We start from the raw sequence: 24,553 nt of genomic DNA, 5'->3' as shown, positions 1-24,553 counted from the left end.
ATCATTCAGCTTGCTTTTCCATGCATTGTTGCAGACTCCACAGCCAATGCTATACTGTATACAAGATAACATATAGCCTGTATATACCATATTAACTTTTTTCATTCATATTTTAAATGATGTGCAGAAACAATGAAAGTTGAGATTCATAAATAGCTAAATATTTTCTAATCCATTTGGGCTTTTATTTCAGCAGGAACATGAACATAAAACAATAAAAATCAGTGCACTACAAACATTAAATCGCACACAATATTCATGAACTTAATAAATATTTATCACAATACATAATTAACAATATATGTTAATCATTAACAAAATGTAAATGTTTCTGTGTAAAACAAATGCTTTACACAGGATAGCTGTAGGCTATGGGGATTAATAATGAATAGTCGTCACAAGAAAAAAAGTCAATCACACCCAGGTGACTGAGTTGTTGAGATCTTGTTGACACTTACACCCAAACAAAAACGCAGATGGACCGCAAAGCAGTTGGGGAGGGAGATGGGTTTTAAGGAAGGTCGGAGTGGCCAAGCCTAACGGTTTTATTTTCTGAAACACTGTGGACACAGACTCATAGATCCGCTTCAGTCAAGTTTAAGCCTGTTCGCCTCCAACTGTAGCATATTGACAAAATCTTGCTTCCCCACCGGGAATAAAGTCCTTCACTCCTTACGTAATTGTTGAATTTTCGTCCAACACATTCATTTGCACTGCATTTTCAGTAGCAGTACTGCTTCAAAATGTGAAGTGTGTAGCATTAGCACAATAGCGCAAAGTCCAGCTAGCATCATTCTGTTCCCAGTCATAGGCCAGGGCATTACTCCACGATTTCATTTGCTTTCAAATGGTCTGGTACTGAATGGCTGCAGGTGAGTCGCTTCTCAGAAGGTTCCCCGGAGTGTGCAGGAGGTCGACGACGTAGGTCCGAGGTTGCGGATAGCGTCCCGGGGCCTTCAGGGGGCTCTCCATGAGCCGGACTTCGTTCCAAGCGCGGTTGTAGTCTCCGCGGACCAGGCTGCAGCTGACCCCGATCCTATCTGCCAGAGCCTAAGAAAAGGGTGTGTGAGGGGGGGTAAGGATAGATGACACACTGGCCTCGCTTACAGCTGGGTCTCCACCCTGTGGCCGGAGAGGGACCAATCATGCGTGCGATGGTGCCACATGTTCATTAATTAATGAGGCAATTACAGGTCCACCTGCCCAGAGAAGGAGAATGTCCCTGCTGTCAGGGGAAATGACCTCGTAACCCAGCAGGTTTTACACTGAGCGTGTGGAGAAGCAAGTGCAAACATCCCCACATTAATCTGATGTATCTAACAGGAGCATTGCATCCAAGGAGAAACAAATAGTTTTTGCTGTACATCTGTGGAAACATACCACAACCTTTCCTGCCATATTGCTTTATTATAGTTGGGTTGTTGTAATGTTAAACATGTAGTGGCCTACATTCACATATTTTAAAGAGACAAAATTTACATTTTATTTATTTATTTATTTATTAGTTTGCGAACCCCTGCCCTAATGGTGCTCCTGTGGGTTGCGTGGGAAGAGGCTACCTTGAACAGAAGGGCCCTGTGGTAGAAGGTGCCCTTCCTGATCTTGCCGATGGGGATGACGTTAGACTGGAGCTCCAGCTTCAGCTCGCTGAGGTGCAGCTCCCACAGGAAGTGATGCAGCTTCTCCCGGTCCACAGCCCCGCCCATGGAGTCACTCACCAGCCTAAGAACCACCGACACAGTCAAAGATCCAGCATCTGTGTGATGTCTTCATTTGTTCCATGTTTCTTCCATTTTTACATAAAACGCCTAGTCTTTTGTTTCATTAAACAAATAACAGAGTGAATGCACCAGAGATATGAATAACCAAGGTTTTATATTCACCTAAGGGTTCATACTTTTAACACTTTCAAAACTGGATTCATTGCATGTTCTATAATAATGCCTGTTTATAAATCCAAGGATTTCAGTCATCTTCTGTCAGTTGAGAAAGGCATGCACTGATCAATATTCTGTACAACAGTTCTTGTGAGTGCTTTCTTAGAGTGCTTAATATTTTCTCATCATGTGCAGTTATAGCAAGCTAAGCCTTCGCCCATTCATCTGCATTCAAATGGCAGCTCATGCTGTTCAATCCTTCACGGATCCCCTAAAGGGACATCAAAAGAAATGAAATTGTGAACACAAATTACTAAATCGTGCGCAAGACCTTAGTAATTCCTGCACGCAATTGACTTTTCCTATGTCCCTTTAGGGGCTCTGTACTCTTTCAAACACACTGTAATCAATTTTCTTTGCAGCCAGGCCTCTCTGAACAGGAAAAAATGCATACATGTACAATGAGTACATCGGGTTGTTAAGACATATTACACATTAATCAGTCCCAACAGCCCCAAAATAATCTTCACTAATGTGGAGTATTGGGTTCTCGAGCCATTTGGTAAGGGTGCTTGCTGTGAGAGGGTAGGCTTGCCTCCATAGCATACTGTAGACATTACAAGCTATGCCATGGGCTATGACTGTAATAGAAATGACCAGGAGTCCAAAGCAGGAAGATAAAACATCATCTCACCAGTAGAGGTGGAAAGTTCAGAGGTCAGAAAGTAGAAGTCCTGCCATGTGTTTCTTCCACCAATGAAGTTGATTTCACCGATTAGTTCTACCCCCTGGGTGAAGAATTGTGCTAATAAGCAAATCCAGGTGTGACTGGAACAATATACTGGGGAGGACTTTTACTTTCTAACCTGGTTCTGACTCCCCACCAGGAAGTGTCATGTCACTGCTGTCTTATCTCCTTCCAACAAGGCCCCAACAGGGCACACGTTCTGATTGAGACACGTCTCTCCTCGGTTGAGCTCTAGCTCTCTCCTGTAGTACTGTTAGATCTGCAGGCACTGGAGGAGTACCCCAACTGCTGCACTTCTTCCATGGCTATATACACTCAGTGAGCACTTTACTCAGTGAGGTATTTATTAGACTTCTACTGCTGTCTGCTTAGTTATGATGCATTGTGTGTTGAGTGAGTGTACGTTGAAAAAAATTAAATAACACAAAATTAAAAATTAAATTAAATGCTTGCACTCATACTAATAATGAGTATAACTCGAATAAAGTACTCATGTTTTCTTAATTGGTGTAGACCAGAGTACCCTCAAATCCAAATCCAGGTTCTCTTTTCTTTCAGGTAATTAGTGCTACTAATTGGCCAGACCGTTTTCACACCTGACTCCCAGGTAAAGGGAGGGTGGAAAAGCAGTAGTTCTCAGCCCTTGAGGGCCGTGATTTGCCAATCCCTGATGTAAACCAGTGGAGGAGACTTTGCCCTACGGCAGTAGTCTTCATTCCTGGTCCCGGAGAGTCTCCTGGCCCAGTGAGCTGCGGGGTGTGCAGGTTTTTGTTTTTGCTTTAATAGCAGCAACCAATTCAGACCCAAGAAACTAGGCAAGGTGAGTGAAATCAACTGCCTTCATTTATAAATTAAGTGCTGAGTAACAACAAAAACGAGCACAACCTGTGGCTCTCCAGGACCAGGAGTGAGGACCACTGCGCTATGGAGTGCAGGGGACTCACTGGGCCAGGACGATGCACTGTTCCCTCTCATCCCGGAGAGGCAGGACGGTCTTGGCCGCCTCTGTGACCAGGTCTTGAAACTCTACGTCGTACGGCGGGGCCCAGGGCTTTTCCACTGCCGCCTCCACCGCCCTACTTTCCTCCTCATCCTTCTGCTTCTCGTCCTCCTTCCTTCTGCTCTTAGCCCTACTGTTACACGCAGGACGGGAGGGATACACAAGTCAGATGAACAGCTGACACAGAACTGTTGCATAAACTCCATACATCCAAAACTTTTGTAAAGCCTGTTTTAAATCAAACAGTCGACCTGAGATTTAACATGGTCAGTTTTTGAAGCGCTAGCTGGGGAGAGCAGACATTCTAAAAGTGGACGGCACACACAGCCAAGACTTTCTTAAAAATCATTTCTAAAACCGTCTCGTCTCAAGTCAGCGGTTTGATGTAGACTGGAAATAAGTTTGACACTAACCTTTGTAATTATAATGAGTTATTTAGCTGATGCTTTTATCAAAATGACTTACATTAGACTAAGCAGGGGACAATCCCCCCCAGAGCAATGAGGGGTTAAGGGCCTTGCCCAACAGCTGTGGGTACAGTCATGTAACTTAGCTGCCCTACTAACTATGTATCTTTATACACTTCACGGTACAGCATTCAAGCCATCAACATCACACGGGTGGCTAGTAATCATTTGTTTTTTAGTTATTTTGCGGCAAAACAATTAGGCTACAAGATGATCATATCAAACTTTAATTGATCCCCAATGACAAAATGTCCCCCACTTAATTGAGCTGACACACGACGTACAGAACTAATTAAAAAGAAAAATAAGAAAAAGAAAAGTAGATCCCAGGTGTAGAATCCAGCTATGACCACCTTGAAATGACCAACTACCAGCTGTTTCAAAACATAGCTTGAGCTGTTTTTTTTCAGCAGGGATAAAAACAGTGCAAACCCACAGTTGTAGCAGAACATGCCGATGGCCCTGTTTACGTCCCTCACCAAAGGGTTTTACTGCTGCTCTTGCTCAGGACGGATGAGGACCGGGTCGGGACCAGGCTATCCTGCTGCTTGTCTTCCGGCAAATCTACAGATACCCTGGAACAAACAAGGGCTTTGTACTGCAAATATACACCAAGGACATGCATGTATTTACACACACATGCACACACACACAGCCAGGCACACATACACAAATTGCACACTAATTGATACAGATGACAATGCAACAATACACGCACATAGCCATGCATGTATTTACACACACATGCACAGACAAACACACACACAGCCATGCACACATTCAAAAACACATATGCAAACACAGACAACAATACAACAACACACACAAAGCCACACATGGAACACTAAATATGCACACAGACACACAGAAGCTCTAACATTTGTGCGTTATCCCCAGTTGGAGACAGAAGGTTTTAGCTCATCCTCAGATCAGTGTATACAAGCTATGGCATCCAGCCCCAGCACTGTGATCAGGCTTACGTTCTGGCATACAGCGATTCTCCACAGAGCTCTGCTGCAGCACGGCTCTGCACGCTACACAAATGCGTAAATGTGAACCCCAGACTGGGAAGGAACAGCTCAGGCCAACCAGAGGCCAACCAGCAGAGGGGCAAAACAAAGCAGGGGGTAATTGCATTTGAACACAAGTGGCCTTTATGCTGGCTTGGCTGCAGCACCGAAGAGCTACTTGAGATGCTGCACCTACACAACAGAACTAGCAAGGGGTGTTATTGTTCTTATCGCAATTGAGCCATTCTCATAATTCTGGACTTAAAACATGGTTTTAGACAAAGTATTAAGTGTACTGAAACATAAAGATGTGAGGTGCTAGATGCAGACCTAAAAGTAATAACGTGTACGCTGCTGGAATTACGTAAGAGAGGTAGCAACAGTTCTTTTTAATATTCAAGAGGTAATGCGCCAGTGCAAGGCTTAATCAAGCAGAAACACCAGGGGCTTAAAAACCCATTCTGTTGCCCTTTATTTCACAAAGACTTGGTTCCTTTCTACATTTATTTCCACAAAATTAGTCAACGTTAAAGAGGTTGATTTCACAGAAGACATTAAAACCCAACTTATGCAATTCGCTATCCAAAAACAATTCACTGGCAAACACAAACACACTACTGCTGTTTCAACAACATTGTTTGAGTACTTTTTAGGCAATTCACGGCACAGTAAAAGTTATGTCATGTCTACGGCTGGACAATTATGTGCAAGTGCATTGTCTCACCAAATCTGTGTCTATTACTTTTTAATTAAGAAATTATAGTGTGATGTATGATATATTCCAGATAACTTGGTGGAGGAAAAGTTCAGAAAGTCAACTTTAACACGGATGTTAGGCATATGGCACTCTAATCAATAGCAACTTACATTCTTTGTACACACAAATTTAGGTTACAAAGGGTACAAGGGCAGTGCTCCACTTGTGAATCAGACCTATAACTTTATAGTTGCAAACACTGTTCCTGAACAATTATACTACACTGACACCAAGTTCTTTATTTTAGCTGTTAATGCCAGAAAAGACATCTAAACTTACTACAGTCTATTTATTTCCTGTTAGACAGCCTGGAAGGGGACATATGTATGTAGCTACAAGCCCAGGACCATACTTACAGCTGCTCAGGTTTTCCATTAACTGCAATGACAGGGCGATGCTGGTTGACTTCCTGCTTAGACAGCTCTTCCAGCGTGAGGACCCGTTGACCCGCGTGTGCCTGTGTAAAAACACGGAAAGAAAGAGGGCAATGTGCAGGGCTAGGGTGTGTCCTCACTATCAGGGGAGGCGCCGTTGCACAGAAGTCACAGCAATAAGTGAACGACCTTGTCCAATAACAATAAGCACACATCCAAAGTCTTTACCGCAGGCGCTAGGCTAAAAAGAAGAACGCAAATCTAGAAAGTAATACCCGTACCTATTTATGCACGCTGCTATTAATGCTAATGCTATATCTATTAACGTGACTGATGACAACTAAACTTGTAGAAACGTTGTCTTGCTCGCTTTAATAAATATATTACCAGGAAGAATTAATAGCACTGTGCGGGTATTACTTTCTAGCTTGAACTACCTTGCCCGGGTCATAAAATCCATCCACTGTGATGTTGGTGGAGGACAGGTAGCCGGCCAGGCTGTACTTCACAGAGAGGTTGCTGTCGAGCAGCCTCTGAAGGGCCGCTTCACTGAATTTGCTCTGGCGGTTGGGAGAGGAGTTGACCTCCTGTAGGATTTCCAGGGCTCTGAAAGATAGCATGACCCATGTAATTAATCTGTTACTGTTTAGCAATTCATTCACATTAATTATATTGCAGGTCTTCACTCGCTGCGGATCAGAGTTCAAAATGCTCTACCCAGTTTGAAACGAGTGCCTGACAATTATTTATGAAAAACTAATGCCATCTAGTGGCGCTTATGAAGATTCTCATCTTATTAGTGATCTCTTTACATATAATCTCTTCAATTACTGTATTAAAGCCAGAGAGTATCACTGGGGTCTCCTACAGACATTGGATTTATATCAGCTCTTTCAATAATGCAAGAATAAGTATAAAAATATTACAATTCGGGTCTCACCCCAGCTTGCACATCTCGATGGCAGTAGGCTCATCACTGGCACAGACTCGTACAGCCCAGCATGCATTTGAACGGACCTCTGCATTATTTGAGTTCAGCAGCTTGATTAGGGGAGCCAGGCCACCAGCATCTCTCAGCTGTAGGGCAGAGAGTGCATCATTACTGTCAACAGAATTCCTCTTCACTTGAGCAACAGGTAAAATATCACAACTAAACATTAACGATGCTGTGATTCCAGGTGAATGTTTTTTGCTACTTCTTGAAAAGACTGTTCAAGAAGATCTATGGCTCTATACTGATATTTTAAAATAACTCTAAACTGTATTTTGTATTTTAAAACTGAAATTTCATAAATTTCATATTTACATAGGAGTTACTTGAGTAATATGAATTACACTTTCTTTTTTTTTCTGGAGTGTACTGAGCAAAACAGCAATAAATTGGTGCAACTGGTATACAGCCAGCTGTGTACTTATATAGACATGACAAAAAGGAGTGAAACAATTGTCATTAACAAGAAATACAACAGTTGTTGTATACATTGTATTTCTTAAAGTAAGAGTTATGATTAGCTCAATACAAAAAAGAAACAATCCCTTCAGCATAAATCCCAACCTCTCCATTATTGACACCGGGTTCAAAGGACCTATTCAATATTAAGTCACCGTTAGCTCATTAACGGTACACCTAAGAGACGCTATGAGTCGGTGAGCAGGTTACTCACATCAGCCCTGCCTTCTGCGTCACAGACGAGAGCCGCAACAGCCAGGGTGGTGCTGGCGGCCACACGGGTGTTAGCTGCCCGCAGGGGCTCAACCAGAGCCCGAATGGCACCGTGGGCCAGGGCGCTGCAGCGCAGGGCCTCCTGGGCGGCCATGTTGGTGAGAACAGCCGCTGCGTGCGCCACGGCCCCCTGGCACCGGTCCTGCAGCAGCTGCACAAGAAACTTATCCCCCTCCGCTTCATACACGGCACTGCCGGGAATGTTTAACTGCGTTAACGCCATTCATTTCAAATGACACCCCAGTGTTATTAAGAGATTTGGTCATCCGCATAAAAAGTACTAAATTGGACAAGTACAGGTTCCGCAAAATGCTATGACACATATTGCGCTCAAGTATTGTAGTTCAATAATCATTTAAGCATTTTACTCATAACCTCTTCTCTTTATTGAATGTGTTTGCTCATCATCAAATACATTAAGAAAAGCTCCAAAACATTTTTACAAATGCAGCTATGTTGCACTAAGCTAAACTAACTACCAGTCAGCAAGCATTAGCTTTTCAGGCGGCATTTGGCTCCCAAAAATTTCTGTCCAGTGCCCATATTACAGCTTGTGATTTTGTTTCAGTAGCTCCAAATTTTGCTCTCTAGCACTCCTGCACAGGCCTCTTGTTCTTTGTGAGGTCTGTAAAAGACTAGTCCCTCCCATGATTACAAATCCCTTTTAATACTTGTAGGATATATTTTTCCCCTTGTATTACACACTGCACAAGGCACACAGATCACAATAACATACAAGCGTAAATGTACTGTTGATTTACTCTGTTGTTATTACAATCGCACTTCAGGGCCTAATGTCGGCACCACAGGGGGTCCTTCCTGTCACACTGACTCACTCTTCTCAACAACCTTTGGAAATGTGCCAAAGTCACAGCGTGGGCTGTTTAATTTCCTTCTGCAACCCATCGCAGCTTAACAGATGACCAATTTAGCGAAACAACAAGTAGCACCAAGTTCTGGAGCGCTCCATGGGGGACGTGTGAAAGAGCCCCAAATCCCTTAAGTACAAATTTATCCTCTTCGGTCACAAAAAGTTACAATTAAATTACTTCTCACGTCCTTCATGAACACAAATACGCTGCAGAAGGCACCGAAGTTGCTCTTTTAATGGTCCTTGCAAGAACGATTACAGACTGTGATGTGTGTGTCCAAACAAAAAGACTTAAGAGTTAACAAAATAGCTTGTAAATTTAAGAAAAAGCTATCTAGCACACAGTGGCAATGTAACGTGCATGGCTATTGTCAAACACACGCATCACCACACACAAGGTCAGGGCTGCGGTGCACTCTCTCTGATGTTTTTATACCACGCTGCAACAGTATGTGAAGATGGATACTGTAAAGTGAAGGAGATACAGTCAGGAGTACAGAGAGATCCCATGACATAATGGCAGATATTGACATATTTTTATATATAAGTGTTGCAGTGAAAATATTTTCCAAAGATTTTTGGATTCAAAACATATTTTTCAAACAAGTATTTGATATAATTTATTTATATTGAACATCTTAGAGTGCAGGTTTCAGCATTGTAGGATAAACCTAGGGTTCTTGATATTAAGACCAGAGATGTATTGTAATAATGTATTGCTGCCTCTTGGGAGGACATGACTAAGATGGGGTCACTCACTAGGCATTGAGCTGGTTGCTGCTAGTGAGGCTGGTCAAGGCCAGGGCGGCAGCCTCCCTGACCTCTGCAGACTCGCTGCTCAGTAGTAGGACAATGGGTCGGATTCCCTCTGAAACACACAGGCCTTCTGTCTCACCAGGCTGCTTTTTACATGTATAATGTCATTTGTCATTTGTTATTAACCAAAGCAAACTACAGTTGATTAGACAAAGTTGGTGGGCTTGAACCACCAACCTTCCAGGTCCCAGGCATGGGCCTTAGCCATGAAATGACAGGCTGCCCCCATGTCTTGCAGTTACATGTACACCTGGTCAAAAGGCTTTTACAATTAATATCTAAGTGAACAGAAGTGAACCTGATCTCTGAATGGTACAACGGCAAACATGACACATTTCTTCACATTTTAAAGCAAGGTTACTTCTTATTTACATTTTTTACAGATTCAAAATAATTTAAAAAATAAAAAGGATTTGTGCAAAAGTTTGAGAACCCTGTCAATTAGTACTCTATAGACTGGTGTGCATGAAAATCCCAGGAGATCACAGCAGTTAGATACCACCCTGTCTGGCATCAACAATCATCCCACGGTCAAAGTGCATCACATTTTCTCCATTCTGATGGTTGATGTGAAGATTACTTCAAGCTCCTGACCCATATCTGAATGATTTTATGCATTACACTGCTGCCACACGATTGGCTGATTAGATAATCACATGAATAAATCCTAAAAATGACATTCCGTTATAAAAAAACCTCAAAAAAACTAAAATATTTTTGAGCTTAATTGGAACAATCGGTTGAAGGTCTCACCCAGATGCCTGAAGGTGTCCCTACAGGCCAGGTTTTCACTCATTGCCGCTACTGTCCGACAGGTGGCAGTACGGACACCATCGTGATCCACAGCCAGCATGCTAACCAGGGCCTTCTCCACATTGTGCTCATGCAGAATCCTCTTGTTTTCACCTGCTCCACATCCACCCACACAGGAAATGATTGAATGCACATAATACGGAAATATTACACACTAACAATTTCTGAAAATTGAAGTGCAAGCTTTCATGCACATACATACACATTATACACTTTATCCTGAAGCACACACACAGTATACTAAAACACAGTCATACAAGTCACGCTATCACACACATTCTCTCAGTCAAGTACATGTTTGTTTTCCCTTGTCAGAAATACACTTTCTTATGTTCACTCTTATTTCCTTCATTCTTTCTTTCATACGCAGGTATATACGCACACTCTCTCTCACACACACACACATACACACACACACACGCGGATTGATGATGAGGTCTCGTACTGTTCTGAGCCGCTCTTGAGATGGCTGTGGCTGCATTCATCTGCACTTCAGGCGAGACAGGCTTGACTATAACCTGCAGGAGCTTCTCCAGTCCTCCAGTCTCCTGGATGAGGCCCATAGCCTCACTGTCCTGCAGACAGTTAGAGATCACCTGCAGGGCCTCCATGTGCAGGTCACTGAGCTCCTGTATGAAACATCAACTGATTAACACTCAGTTTCACACATAATTACACTGTCGGTTTTATACATATAATATACACTGACCGAGGACTTTATTATGTGTGTATCAGACATATTATTTAGACTTCTACTGCTGTAGCCTATCCACTTAAGAGTTATGATGCACTGTGTGTTCAGAGATGCTCTTCTGCATACCACTGCTGTGATGTGTTGTTACTGTGGTTGTGTAAAGGCCCGGACACACCAAACCAACGGTCGGCCGTCGGACGTCGGTGGCGCCCTGTCAGCCGAGTCTTTCCGGTGTGTCCCGCACACCGACACTCCGTCTGCGTGTTTTGGAGGGCTCCGACGCCGATTCCACATGTTGAATCGGCGTCGGAGCCCCCAGAGCCGTCGATGAGAGAGCTCTCTGATTGGCTGTCCAGCTAGCGAATCAGTGCACGAGAAGAGAAACGGAAGCGACGAAAGCAAGCCATTCCAAAGTTACTATCACTACCAGACATAATTTTCGATTAGTATTACTACATAGCGAGAGAACAAGGAAATTGCCGCAAACTGTTGTTGTGAGCGAGACAATGGCTGCTTCTAGGTCCAACGCAATGCAAACGCATTCCCCGGTCTTCCGGTTTCCATTTTTTGAAAGACAAATACAGACTACCGCCACCTGCTGGTGTGGAGAGTTATTACCTCTCACGCAGGCGCAGAACGTACGCGCAACTCAGCCGTCGGCGCACCGTCGTTGCGGTGTGTTCGGCACAGCCAACATTAACGACGCGTACCGATGAGAGGCGATCTTTGTCGGCACTCCGCGGCCGACCGTCGGTTTGGTGTGTCCGGGCCTTTACTGTCACCTTCCTGTCAGCTTTGACCGTTCTCCTCTGACGACTCTCATTAGCAAGGTGTTTCTGTCTGCAGAACTGCTGCTCACTGGATTTCTTTTGTTTTTTTGCACCATTATTTGCAAACTCTAGAGACTAGTTTGAAAATCCCAGGAGATCAGTTTGGATAAGTAAGTGTAATAAAGTAAAAATGTGCCTAATAAAGTGCTCGGAAAGTGTATTGTAATATATGTTTACCTCATTGGCCAGGAGCTCCAGCAGCCTATCCAAGCCCTGCTCTTCCCGAAACGCTGCGCGGGTGGCCGTATCCGTGGTGATGCTCTCCAGTGTGCGGAGAGCCAGCTGCTGAATGATCGGGAACTCCGAGTTCAGCAGCTCCAGCAGAGGAGGAATCCCATTCAGCTCCCGCACCGCCATCCGGCTAGGAAAGTCCTGCACACACACTCAAGCAGTCATTTTTAGGGAACGCCCCTTTAAGGGTTTGGGTTTGGTCAGTATATGCAATTATGAGCCATCTATGAGGATCTTGCTATATTCAGTGACATTGTTGTCGTGAGGTCAGAGTTCAGTGCTTTGAACGAGAGTGTAACATTAGCTACCTCTGCTTTTTATGTCTCTGTCCTAGAAAGTATCACCACAGTGCTTATGTTCATAGGCCATATTGCCATGGGGCCGAGTTTATATGATTCATGTGAATAGTAGATTAGTATGCTGGAGTATTCAACTGCGTGGAACCCTTTAATTCTGCTCACCACGGCTGCAATCATTAAAATGGTTGCCAATCTTTTCACCAAATGACTTTCCAGGACTTTCAAGGACATTTTCCAGGACTTACTGTACAGACACGAAACATAGACAAAGGCAGCCCAAAGCTAGACAATGCAATGTACAACCCAGCAAAACGTTGTGGCGCTGTGTGATGTCAGTGGCTAACAAAAATGAAATAAGCTGAGAAGAAATACAGAACAAATATGAGAAAATATGCAATCAAAATACTGTTGAATCGCTGATACTGTAGCCTAGCCTACAACTATCTAGGTCCGCACAATTATTTCCAGGACGTTTTTTATTTATTATAATTTTCTCATTTTTCATTTTTCATGACGCACTGTGACTGTTACACTACTGTCACAGTTACCAGCGCACCACATACACTGACTGATACAGAATGCGCAGTGACTGCTGTTGTACACACACAGGCACAATGCAAACTGAACCTATCACTAACAATGACATTGGCACATTTCATACTTTCTGATTCTCTAAATGTCCTGTCACAGAAAATGTCGAAAACATAGAGGAAGAGGCCATTGAGACCTCTCAGATTACAAAAAGGTCAGCTGGAATCTAGCAAACACAAATGACTAATAAAAAAAGTGAAAACTGTCTAGGATTTAAGGACTTTGTCTTAGGTTGTTTTGTTGTCGCTCAGGTCCTCTCCTTAGAGCAGAGCTTTTAAACTGTTAAAGACAAAAATAAATCTGACAGGCGAACCTGGACAAGATTGTAGATACACTCCACCGAATTCTTCTTGACGTCTGGGTCCGGGCTGGTCAGGAGCTTGATCAAAGGGTCCAGTCCATCGCTTTCAAAGATCTTGACCTTGCAGGTGAACTCGACGGACAAGGACACCAGGCAAAGGGTGGCAAATTCATGGACCACAACATCCTCTGACAGCAAGAGACAAGTCAAATATGTTGAGAAATAAGTCAAACTATAAGACCAGACACAGGACTTGTAAGTATTTTGTTGATGGCCACTTATGCCCAATTTGGATCCCTAAAGACTATGGAGGTGATTGAAATGGGCAATTCCACAGTATAGCATAAAAAGTTTATTAAAAGTATGGAACATTTAATGAACCAGCCAACTGCAGTGAAGTGTCCCCATATTATTAAAATGACAAATATACTCAATCAGAGTAACATCTCAATGAGATTTTATTTATCACAGTATGTTTTACAGGATTTCTTCAATTCAGTGGAATGAAGTCTTTGAAGCACTCAGTGAAAAAGCTTTTACGGAATTAACTGTCTTGAAAAAATCTATGGTACATTTACCATAACTGCTTCAACTTTACACGATGCACATTTAAAACTTCAACATTGGGCCTCATGCAGTTTTTGTAGAGTTGACCCAATCAGGTGTCGACATTGTTCCACGATGAACTATGTCCCAAATGTGACATGGCAAGCTCGTACAAGCTCATCGTACGTAAAAAAGTAAGAGAAAATTATGATAAGAATAGGCCCATTGATTCCTGCCTAAAACTTAATTAAACTGATTGATTGCACTCCAAAACCTATTTCTTAAAGGACAAAGGGGTCTCTAGATGTAAGAAACTAAATTAAACAGCCACCCAAGCACCTGCCATGTAGTTTGTAGCAAAGGGCAATTTTTTATGTAATTTGAGCTCAGCTCACTTAACTCGTTTGCACTGGCTCTGTAGGGTTGCTTACTGGTAATAGCCTGATTCAGCTAATCATTTGGTTGAACTGGTTTAGCTTCCCTGGGCAGTTCGAAGAGTGAACAGCCTGAACTCCAGCTAAAATGTAGCCCACAAGACAAGACAAGAGTTGTGTAGTCCAGCCTTATGAGTCAAAATGAACTTTATAGCTATGGCAATTCTAAAGACAACTTACCTTCGGGTGATAGTTTTGCAATAATTGATGGAAAGATGCCCAGTTTTACCAAAAGCCTTTTTACATCACCTGTCAAAAAGACAGCAACAATTAAATTGAATGAAAACCTTTTTTCTCTTCTGCATTTAATTACTAAGAGAGGATGAACACAGTCCTTACTGTTGGCAGCCATGACTCCTAGGGCCATGAAGGCGTTTCTACGTACAAGCTGGTCCTGGTGTGATATTAGTTGGGAAAGTGGCTCCACTGCTCCCAGTCCCACCAGAGTGCTCTTATTCTCATCACCTGCAGGGGGCAGAAGAGAGACAGGTGATTTACATATACACAAACACCAAAGGTATATTTGATAAACATTGTAGTCATTAATGCCCAATGTGTAACTTAATTTTACTCCTCTTTAGTCCCAAATGAAGTAACCTATATTGATTAAGGATCAGTTTTTGAATGGAGGTATTTACTAATCTTTGACATGACACCTCACTGTGATATATCACTAGCATTGTTTTCGCCGTTTCCTTTCATGCATGTATTTTGACAATCAAAGAAATATGTTTTTAATGTGGTCAAGATTGTTCATTCTAATGAGGTCAAAGAAAATGGTACAGTACAGTTTAAATAACAATGGAAAATATTGCTACAGTATAGTTACTGCCTTATAACCTGTATACTGCAAATGCTGGAATTGGGCTACTGTCCTATAAACTCAGACCCAACACTTATACAGGTTATAAGGCAGTATCCATGTAGCATAATTTTCAATTTGTTGCTATTGCTTTGATTGACTGTAAACTGTATCATTGTAATGTTCAGACATTTAATTTGCACAAACAGCACCTACTGTGCAGTTTCATGTGCACAGGTGCAGTTTGTACAGTAGGTGAATTGAATGAAACTTTAATTGTTGTAAGTGCTGCTATTAGAAGTGACTGTTCCAAATGGTTCCCTCACAAACAGATTTATGTTTTACCCTTTTCTGCATATTTGTAAATGGCTTCACAGGCTTTGGCCAAGATGTCCTCCTCAGGAGAGCTAAGCATAAGCACAACAGTGGCTGGCTTCTTGCTCTCAATGGGAAGAGGATCAAACTAGGAAGAAAGAAACAAGACTAAATGTGACTTATGGATAAGAACCATATGCAAACATGGACTAATAATACTGTTTATTTATTTAATATGAGTGTATTCTGCACTACATAGATGGCAAGGACTGATGGTTTAACTCCCTAAATTATGCTATTAATTTTCTATTAACTAATAAATTGATAAAACATAATAGCATGTTCTGTTGAAAAGTGGCCTGCCCTTTCCAATTTTAGGATGTGTAAAACAAGCCAACTGATAGACCTACTATAAAGTGCAAACTGCTGTCCAATAACAATTCACTTAAATGTGATGTTACCATTGTACCCATTTGGCCAATGAAAAGCAACTATTTAAATATAGAAGCATTAATTAAAATAGTCTGAAGCCTATATAATGTGTATGTGCACAGCCCTGGTATCTTGCACCAAAGAATCACTGTTAAATGTATCTCCTGCCAGTAAAGTAGAGTAGAGTACATTTTTTATAGTATATATGTTCTTGTATATATGTACTTGCTCGTCTACATTGTAAACAGTGTTCCTGTACATTTACTGGCAGGATAATCTTTTTTAAAGTGATGCTTCTCTTAGACTCTTGTTCAAGCATATTTTACCACATCTTTAACGGGTGTCTCGGTTTCTTTTTTCACTTTCTTCCCCATCCTGAAAAAAATAATATTATACTTTCATTTTTACTACAATTAGTGATAAGTCTATGTCAGGCAGATACACCATAGAATAGAGAGCAAAAGCCGGAATTACTTTTTAGTAATTTAGTAAAACTGACAATGCAACCTATCGCTTTAATTCAACAGTGGAAAAACATGACTGCAGTACTGCGCAGTTTATTACCCGGCGTAATTGAATGCCAGGTCCAAAACATAGCCCAAACAATGCAGAAAGCGAGTGGGATTTCCTTTCCTCAACCAGCTTGCGTCTGAACAGCGATTTTTGATTTGACTGGAAGCGAAACAGCGACTTGAGACCAAAGCACGTCATATGTAGCTTAAACTGAGAAGTATTACCAATCAATCATAATTCTTACTTTGTTTATTTCACCTCGACAGGCAGTCAGTATGGACCGTTTTCTCCGTGTGCTGTGGGTAGATCGTAATTGCCTTTGTTGACATTGGTTGCCAAGACAGCACTGCCACGTTTATGGGTCGGCTACTTGCCTACATGGGCTCGAAACTGGTCCTGAGTCAGCTGGATTCAAAGAACAGGCAACCGAAAACTGTTGCTAGAAATTGACCGCACAAATTATTTCACAATTTAAATTAGTTTCCGCGATGTGTTCATGTCCAGATTGAGTATATTTTTTGTTAGCCTTATTCAGAGGCTTTTCTTACAATATAAGTATATGACAGATGCCTGTGCTTGAGAGTGAACAGAGCAATATGACTAATCCAATAAAAATGTGACTAGAATGGATTGCTATTGTGTAGCTGATTGAATCTGGGTAAACCAGCTAAACAACTGTGTATAGGCTGCTGTGTGGAGCAACGTTATGACTACTAATCATAGTGGGTCAAGGACACCTTGGCAGAAGGCAGTGCATTTAAATACAGATTGTCTCCCTGGCACAATGACTTGGGCTGTGACGAGGTTAATGCTTACATAGCTTTGTTCATCAACTCTTCCATCTAAATTTCAGGAATTGAATATCATAGGACTGTATGAGCTGTTCCTCCGGTCAAGTACCAGTTATTTGTGCGTATATGGCTAATAGCTGCCTATTCATGATAGCTTTAAATTATACGGGGAACATTTAGGTAGCTCAGCCAACGTTCATCAGAGCCAGCATGGTGACTGCATGGCCTTCAGAGGGAAGAAAAAATCCTTATTTGTCAGAGCATTTCTGATATACGATACTTGGAAAATGCCTCCTTTAATTTTAGGACTTTGGGGCCACTGATAACCAGTCCAGATGTGCATCTAACAGATGGTGGTATTACAAGCCGTGAACTTTTGCATACCTTGTCCAATTTAGACAAGACCTGTAAGCATTTGTAAACTTTGCATAGCACAATCCTCAGCAGAGATCTGAACGTGATATGAAAGTATGAAATCAGCAATGTCTACACCAGCAGAATGTTCTACTTTGCTTTTCATTTGATTGCTTTTAATTTGATGGAAGTCTCTGCAACAACATATGTTCTTCCATCACGTTAAAAATGACCTGGCTGACGTACTCTAGCCTATGTTAAAAATCCAGTACAATTCAATAACACAGTTCAATAACACATGCCCACTATGGACATACACAATTTAATGCACTTTGGAGTCTTCCGGTATATATTCATTTTGTGCTGAATACCCAAATACTTTTTTGGGGAATTATAAATATTAAATAATGCATTATGTGACTTTAATATACATTCATATTGTGACATTCAAAGCTCCCTTTTACAAGGAGCAAGTGCACATACACAAACACATATTTATGCATTCATATCAACATCTTTTCCAATGTGACTTTGTACACACCATGTGGTCTGATTCAGTGGTCAGCATGACAGGAACTGCTGAATGACTAAATTATTATCACTTACACTACATGTACTCAGAACTGAACTGAGAGATCAGACGTGTGTTCCTGTTAACTTCCAGCATCAGAAATGACCTGTCTTAACAACATCAGAAAATAAGATCTTTCAGGTGGTGATGTCACTTGCATATACATTCTTTGTGTTTATCAGTTCTCATCTTGGTCAATGTACAGGCACAGCAATTGTCAGTGTCATTTATGCAGTGCAAGCCACAGGCAAGCAACCACAGACTTGTTCACCACAAATTTCAACCTAGATCCAGATTAACCACTTCCCCAACCATCTATTAGATGACAGGACTGTTGTTATACAGTACATTTAATAATACAAAGAAAAGTGTATAACCATAAATAAATAATAAATAAAACAAGGTATTCACTTGGGAAAGATTAAAAAAACAATAGTTAGTGGAGTAACCCTGATTATCCTTAAAAGTATTTGGTTGTCGCAATTATTTTCCAGAGCTGTACTTCCAGTACCTGACAAGGGAACAAAATTATTAAAATCACAAGCTACTGTATTCAATCTGAATTGGGTACAATTGTCTATTGAATTCTTGCTTGGACACTGACAGGATGCCCAGAAAGCAAGAGAAGAAACAAATTTAATTGGTTTATGTAAATGTCAGATACTACATAGGGATTACATGTAATATAATGTATGTACACCAGCTTGTAAATGCAAATATAATAAATATTTATCAGATAAATAAATATTATCAGCCAATCGTGTCGTAGCAACTAAATGCATACAAGCATGCAGACATGGTCAAGAGGTTTAGATGCTCTGCAAATTCAGCACTGTAGTCTTCAAATTATTTATCTCGATTTCTGTTTGAGATTGGATTTTACCATCCCACAGTTATATTGTTTTTATGTTGTTCTTATGAGGAAGCAGCAATTGTGTCTTATGTAGTTTTTACTTTGCTGTTCCCTTAAGAGGGGTGTTAAATAGTAAATAGGCCTGAAGGACTCCTGGCATGTACTGTAGAATGACTCATACTAAAACAAAACGGACTTCAGCTGCTTCTGCAGTTTGTGGTTCCCTTCACTCAGTGGTGGAAATGGAAAGTTTTCACTCCAGGAACTGTCTCTGGGAAAGAAAAATAACGTGAATATCATGAAATACGGCAAAAGGTGATATACGCTTGATTGGGCATTCAAAAGCACATATAGTTCAATGGGGTATGGGGAACTTTGATATCGAGTGGAGGCAGAAGATAAATTGTTAATGACAAACCATTGGCCCATATGAACAGCTTTACAATGGTCCAACAATTCAGCCCAATCCTTTGGGGATGGGTTTCTGATTATTTGCCTGAGCCTTTGCAATGTACTGTATTATGTAAATATAAAATGGAATCGTCAAATTATGGTAAAACAATCAAACACATGTTTAAAATTGTTATTTAATTTATTTAAAAGAAAAAGTTCAGGCCTATGTCATTATTGATTCGCGCTACACCCCGACACACCCACCAAACGGGAGCAAACTTCCCTCAAAGTCTGTTGCAAAACGTTGCTCCGCAGAACTGGCTGCAATCAAGCCTGGCTGAATCAGCTTAATCTAATTATCAATTAAATTAGGTTCATTGGTTAATTGAGTAACTAAGGGGGCAACAGTTTTTGTGAAATAAATTTAAAAATCTTTTATGTGGCTACTCCCCTTATGTTCCCCTTTGTATGATATTACCCTTTGTTTAAAGATTCTGAAACCATTCAGTATGTCAAATATGCAATAATAGGGGAAATCAGGAAGGGGGCAAAGTCAGCAAGATGCAAATCTGTTTGGACACTGCAGGACTTTCATCACTGGACACCTAGCTCATGAATCACTTTTATTATAAAATTGAACACATTTTTGGGTTTACTTCCCTACTGTTTGTTGCAAATTGTATTAGGTATAGGCTATAGTAGTGTTGTTGTAGCCTAGTAGCCCACTAGTAGTAGTGGAACAAAAAGGAATAGGCCTATATTCCATATTATTTCACACTTAAAACGTTCATTTAAGGCCATTTGTATCCGAGTTGAACAGCCCTACCGAGTCGAGGTTTTATGGGAATTATTTAATGTCAAACAGGGTGACAATCTGGCTGCATGTCGGAACGCTGTATGGCCTCTACCTTCCTCAAGCTGTCAGTCAGTAGAGTAGCACTCAGCCGGAAGCAGTGTGGGACGGAGCTGCAGATTTGAAAACGTTCATATTGCAAGATTAGGTTTCACAGAGCGTATCACTGATACTTTAGCGTTTTTATGCGTTTACTTGTGTTGTCATCCATCGAGGAATGGAAAAAAATTGTGAACGACAAGAAGGAACCTCGTTCATTTTGCTCACTAGCAAGTCGAGTATTGTAGCTAACGTTAGCTAGCTAACCAGCTAACGTTAGCTAGTGAGAACGTGCATGTTCAAGTGGACCTAACTAGTATTGCGGACTACCTGTCGTTAGTGTGCTGATATTTCTTCTATATTTGTTGTTTTTATAAAAATCCATTGAACTCAATGCTCTTGGAAGACCCATGCCTTGTCCGTAGAGCGCTAGCTAGCTAACGGTAACAGGGGTTCGAGGCTCAGGAAGGAAGGGGTGACTGATGTTTGGGGGAAGTGCTGCTGTTTTAACCATCTTGATAGCTAGCCAGCTAACCAACAAGCGCTCTACCATTATCAGAAGACACGAAGTTTTGTTGCATTTAAAAAAAAATAACTCAGGTAGCTAACGCTACTGTATGACACGTTATCGCCCGTGGAGAAGAAAAATAAGTAACGTTACGTCTGGTCATAATTTTTTCTGCGCCTCAATTTTTGAGAGACGCGCTGGAATTTGCAACAACGGGAACAGTCCGTTTTTTGACAAATTGATTTATATTAAACATGGCTACGGCTAGCAGCATTGCCGCATCCATTGCGAGTAAAACGAAGACGAAGAAGAAACACTTCGTGGCTCAGAAAGTGAAGCTGTTCCGTGCCAGTGACCCTCTGCTCAGCGTCCTAATGTGGGGAGTCAACCACTCGGTGAGTATTCTAAAAAAATTTCAGCCAGCTAAACCATTTCAACCAGCTAACCTTAGTAGCTACATTATTATTTGCGATCCTCCAAAATGCAAATGTTAACAGCGGAAGATTAGTATAACTTGTGATACAGCTTTAGTTACAGTGGTTGTCGCGTACGATGATACCATGTTCATCAATGTCCATTGATGGCATCATCATCGTTAGTTAGGCTGCCTTTCTCCTCGGCGCAGATTTCCCCGCAGTAGCTAGCTATGACAATTTAGACTGAGAGGGGCGATTCCTGGAAAGCTTGATAAATAGGGAAATGAATAAAGTGATCAGGTAAGGAAATGTAACACTGGGTGCATCTAGCTTGCTAGTAAGTACGGTAAATCTGTTCTCGCAATAATACTAACCATTTAAGGTGTAAATTATTGAAAGCAATGGAATTCTGTAACACTGGCTTAGAATTTAGTAAAAACATCCCAAGATGCAAGGTGTTCATGCTGTAGAGCGATGTCAGCTAGATAGAATATTGTCAGAACGCGACAATGTTAAGATCATAATGTATTTTAGCCTTTTGACTTCAAATGTTATAGAAATCTGCGATATAAAATGCTTTTCAGTCCTGCAGATATGTAACGCTTGCCTCTTTTCAAGCGGTTTTGCATGCCATTTTTTAAAGGTAGATTGGATGGGCCAGGCACCAAAAATGGTTATAAGATATTATGGGCGATATTTGCCTTCTAATTTCCTACAAGTGTCTGTCCAACGTTTTATTCAGGCTGATGCAGCCCAATTATTCTACAAAAGAAATTAAATGCTCAACTGAATTTTAAGTATATGGATGCTGAGAAATGAGAAATGCTAGAGTCAGCCTACCACGTGTACTGGCTTTGTAGCTTCATCACCAAGATTGTGACAAGACGCCATAAATTTTAAATGCTGCCTGCTATTGTCAGCAAACTCGTACATTCCGACACCTCTCAGCAAGCAAAATATATGTAGACTGCCTCTTATAGGCCCTCATCTTTGCTTTACTCAAGCTGATGAAAATTGCTTTTTAAGTAGAGCTGCAGTAACACCTCTGTCAGGCCTTAAAGCAACTTGAAGTGTCGGGAAGGACATTATCCTCTGCCATGTACACACTGAGCTCCATAGTATTAGAAACCAGCATTGGCCAATGAGCCGCACGAGAAAATATGATTTTAAGGTCTAGTGTCACCTATCTTCCTAAATTGCCAGCCTTGCAGATTGAAATACTGACATAATATTGATATTGACATTTCACTCACAGAGGTGTTGAGCCCGCAGCTATGAATGAGCTTTCTAACGCAGGCACCTAACTGATGTGAGTCCAGATTTTCATTATAGACCCAGGTCATTCCTTCCTTGCACTTTTAAGTCATATATAAAAACAACCAAGCAGAAATAATCTTACTTGCTGAATGATTTGAGCTGAGTGATGTCAAATCTGTTAAACTATGTTAGTGAAGTTAAATTATTGCAGTTTGTAGAAAGCTGCTTGGATGCACCCAACAATAGGCCACCAGCTCAATCCCTCCATCTGGTTTCTCATTGGATATGCCCATTTATTTAATAGTGGTAAACACACACAGGGCAAATGCCTGCTTGAAAATTGCTGCATCAATCGCTCATTTAGGCAATATTTTGCATGTAAAGTGTGGCATAATGTTAGACATTTTTAACAGCAATATTTTAGAATTGTTACCATTCAGTAACAATGAAATAGAAATGCGTAATTTGTGACTGGCAGATTCTGCTGGTCAAACAAAAAATAAAAAAAGTTTTAGAAAGGTCTGTTAAACTATAATGTGATGTATGGTCAGTAACACCCTTTTCATTGCCTGCCTAAAAACACTGCAGCCAAAATACAGCAGCTAAAGTGCTAGCTTTTAACCTAGATAACACAAATGGATTTTTAGCATTGACTGTGTGGTGTTGGGAGCCCATCCAGGGTCCCATAGCGCTCTCATTTTAGGAGCTTTTGTTCCTGAAAATTGATCTGTGCTAACTCAACTGGAAATATAATTTTGGGGTACATTTACTAACTGGGATAAATGACAAAATTTTTCAACTTAGGTGCACATGTACTGCTTGGAAAAGTTGTTAGCATAGAGCCCTATGTGATGAAAGTTCATAGTTTTCTCTCACTCTGCATGAAGGTCTTTGGCCGCTTGAATGCACTGAGGATTTGATAATGCGATAGGTCCCCATTGTACACCAGCATAACGCTCACATTATACATTGCTTCACTTCAATTTTGCATTTTATTTTCTCAGCTTGAAATAAAAGTCAAATGTCATTTACGTAATGGGTGAAAAATACATGCTTTTTTTGGCAGCGAGTTTAAGTATTTTGTTCTCTCTTTGATTTCTTTCTTTCGATGTTTACCTCTGATGGTGATCCTTTCCTGTAGAGGTTATTTAGTTTATTGCTCTAAAATGCGTCTTGGAGGTGTCAAACTTGCCAGCACTTTCTCCCCGAGGATAGGAGTGGCCTTGGCCGTCTTGTCATTTCCGCCCTTCGTTCCGAGGAGAAGAGCTGGTTAGGGAACAGGATGGAATGAGGCCAGAGTTCCCCCCTCTTTCAGCAAAAGAGAGCTGAAGGCCGTCGAACGGGACTCTCACTCGCTGATTTCTTCTAGGGAAATATCAGTAAATGTGATAATCCAGACCATATTCTGCTCATGAAGACGGTGTACACAAGGCTAATTGCTTTTTGTTTGAAGGGCTTAATTGGCCCAGTGGGGAATTGGGAGTCCCTGAGAGTCATTCTGTAACCTTGTTCAAGCTTAATTTAAGAATGCCAAACAAAGTGTTTGAAAGCTAACAGGAGGTGGGCTACAGAAAGCGGTGATTTTAACCTTGGTGTCTGTTGCTGAGTCAGTTTCTCTGTAGGAGATGGGTCTAATGCGTCCTTGCACTTGCACAGTCTTTGACGTTCTTTGTGCTCTCAAGGTGGACATTATTTCGCTAGCTGCAATAAGTACACATTTGGGAAGCGTAGTGCCTGTAATCAATTGGAGAAACGGTAAAGTCCACTTACTGATGCAGGATATACTGCTCAAGGTCAGTGGCAAATCACTGCAGCCCTACCTTTTCAAACTGCTCAGGTTTCAAAAGGTAGTTAAATCCAGGATTAGTCAGATTTTCTCACATCTAGTTACTCACATTTGTACATGTCCATCATTGCTGGGGGGGGGGGGCTGTCATGGGACCAATGGAAGAAAGTAGGCAGGTGTCGGATGAACAGCTGACCGCGTTCACCAAGTCCTCGCTCAAGGACACTCCTCTAAAGTCTTAAGACCAAACGGGGCTCAGTTACAGCAGTCCCTTTGTCCTTGAAACGT

The 24,553-nt window shown here is 41.4% G+C and overlaps 2 protein-coding genes across 4 annotated transcripts in view; one reads left to right on the top strand and one right to left on the bottom strand.

Annotated features, from left to right (window-relative positions):
* Positions 1–205: 205 nt before the first annotated feature.
* On the bottom strand, positions 206–23,695 carry armc3 (armadillo repeat containing 3). 2 transcript variants are annotated; one of them, XM_061240461.1, is made up of 19 exons: positions 23,596–23,695; positions 16,689–16,740; positions 16,258–16,306; positions 15,530–15,647; positions 14,722–14,847; positions 14,563–14,631; positions 13,415–13,590; positions 12,158–12,352; positions 10,902–11,085; positions 10,397–10,549; positions 9,587–9,695; positions 7,898–8,147; positions 7,174–7,310; positions 6,671–6,839; positions 6,216–6,316; positions 4,572–4,667; positions 3,570–3,758; positions 1,560–1,722; positions 206–1,050 (listed from the first exon to the last, which is right to left on the bottom strand). In XM_061240461.1, exons 3-19 carry the CDS (start codon positions 16,303–16,305, stop codon positions 844–846), a joined length of 2,490 nt encoding a protein of 829 aa, XP_061096445.1. In that variant the 5' UTR covers position 16,306; positions 16,689–16,740; positions 23,596–23,695; the 3' UTR covers positions 206–843. The 2 variants fall into 2 exon arrangements, with proteins under 2 accessions (XP_061096445.1, XP_061096444.1); XM_061240460.1 differs by lacking the exon at positions 23,596–23,695 and having other exon boundaries at positions 16,689–16,819.
* Positions 20,346–24,553, top strand: part of pip4k2aa (phosphatidylinositol-5-phosphate 4-kinase, type II, alpha a) — a 51,741-nt gene continuing 47,533 nt past the window's right edge. For both annotated transcript variants that reach the window (XM_061240463.1, XM_061240462.1), the window contains exon 1: positions 20,346–21,201. In XM_061240463.1, coding sequence (XP_061096447.1) covers positions 21,061–21,201 — 141 coding nt within the window. In that variant the 5' untranslated portion in view covers positions 20,346–21,060. The remainder of the gene's footprint in view (positions 21,202–24,553) is intronic.

The sequence above is a fragment of the Conger conger genome, chromosome 4, assembly GCF_963514075.1.
Source record: "Conger conger chromosome 4, fConCon1.1, whole genome shotgun sequence".
Classification (NCBI taxonomy): domain Eukaryota; kingdom Metazoa; phylum Chordata; class Actinopteri; order Anguilliformes; family Congridae; genus Conger; species Conger conger.
Note: the sequence above shows the minus strand (reverse complement) of the source record. Positions and strands in the feature narration are given on the sequence as shown.

Excerpts from the sequence above, each read along its gene's own strand:
- armc3 (XM_061240461.1), bottom strand. The coding sequence starts at position 16,305 with ATGGGGAAGAAAGTGAAAAAAGAAACCGAGACACCCGTTAAAGATGTG. Across the intron at positions 14,848-15,529 it reads TTACAAATATGCAGAAAAGG|GTGATGAGAATAAGAGCACT; the intron begins GTAAAACATAAA and ends TGCCCCCTGCAG. Across the intron at positions 6,840-7,173 it reads ATCGAGATGTGCAAGCTGGG|AGCCCTGGAAATCCTACAGG; the intron begins GTGAGACCCGAA and ends GCTATCTTTCAG.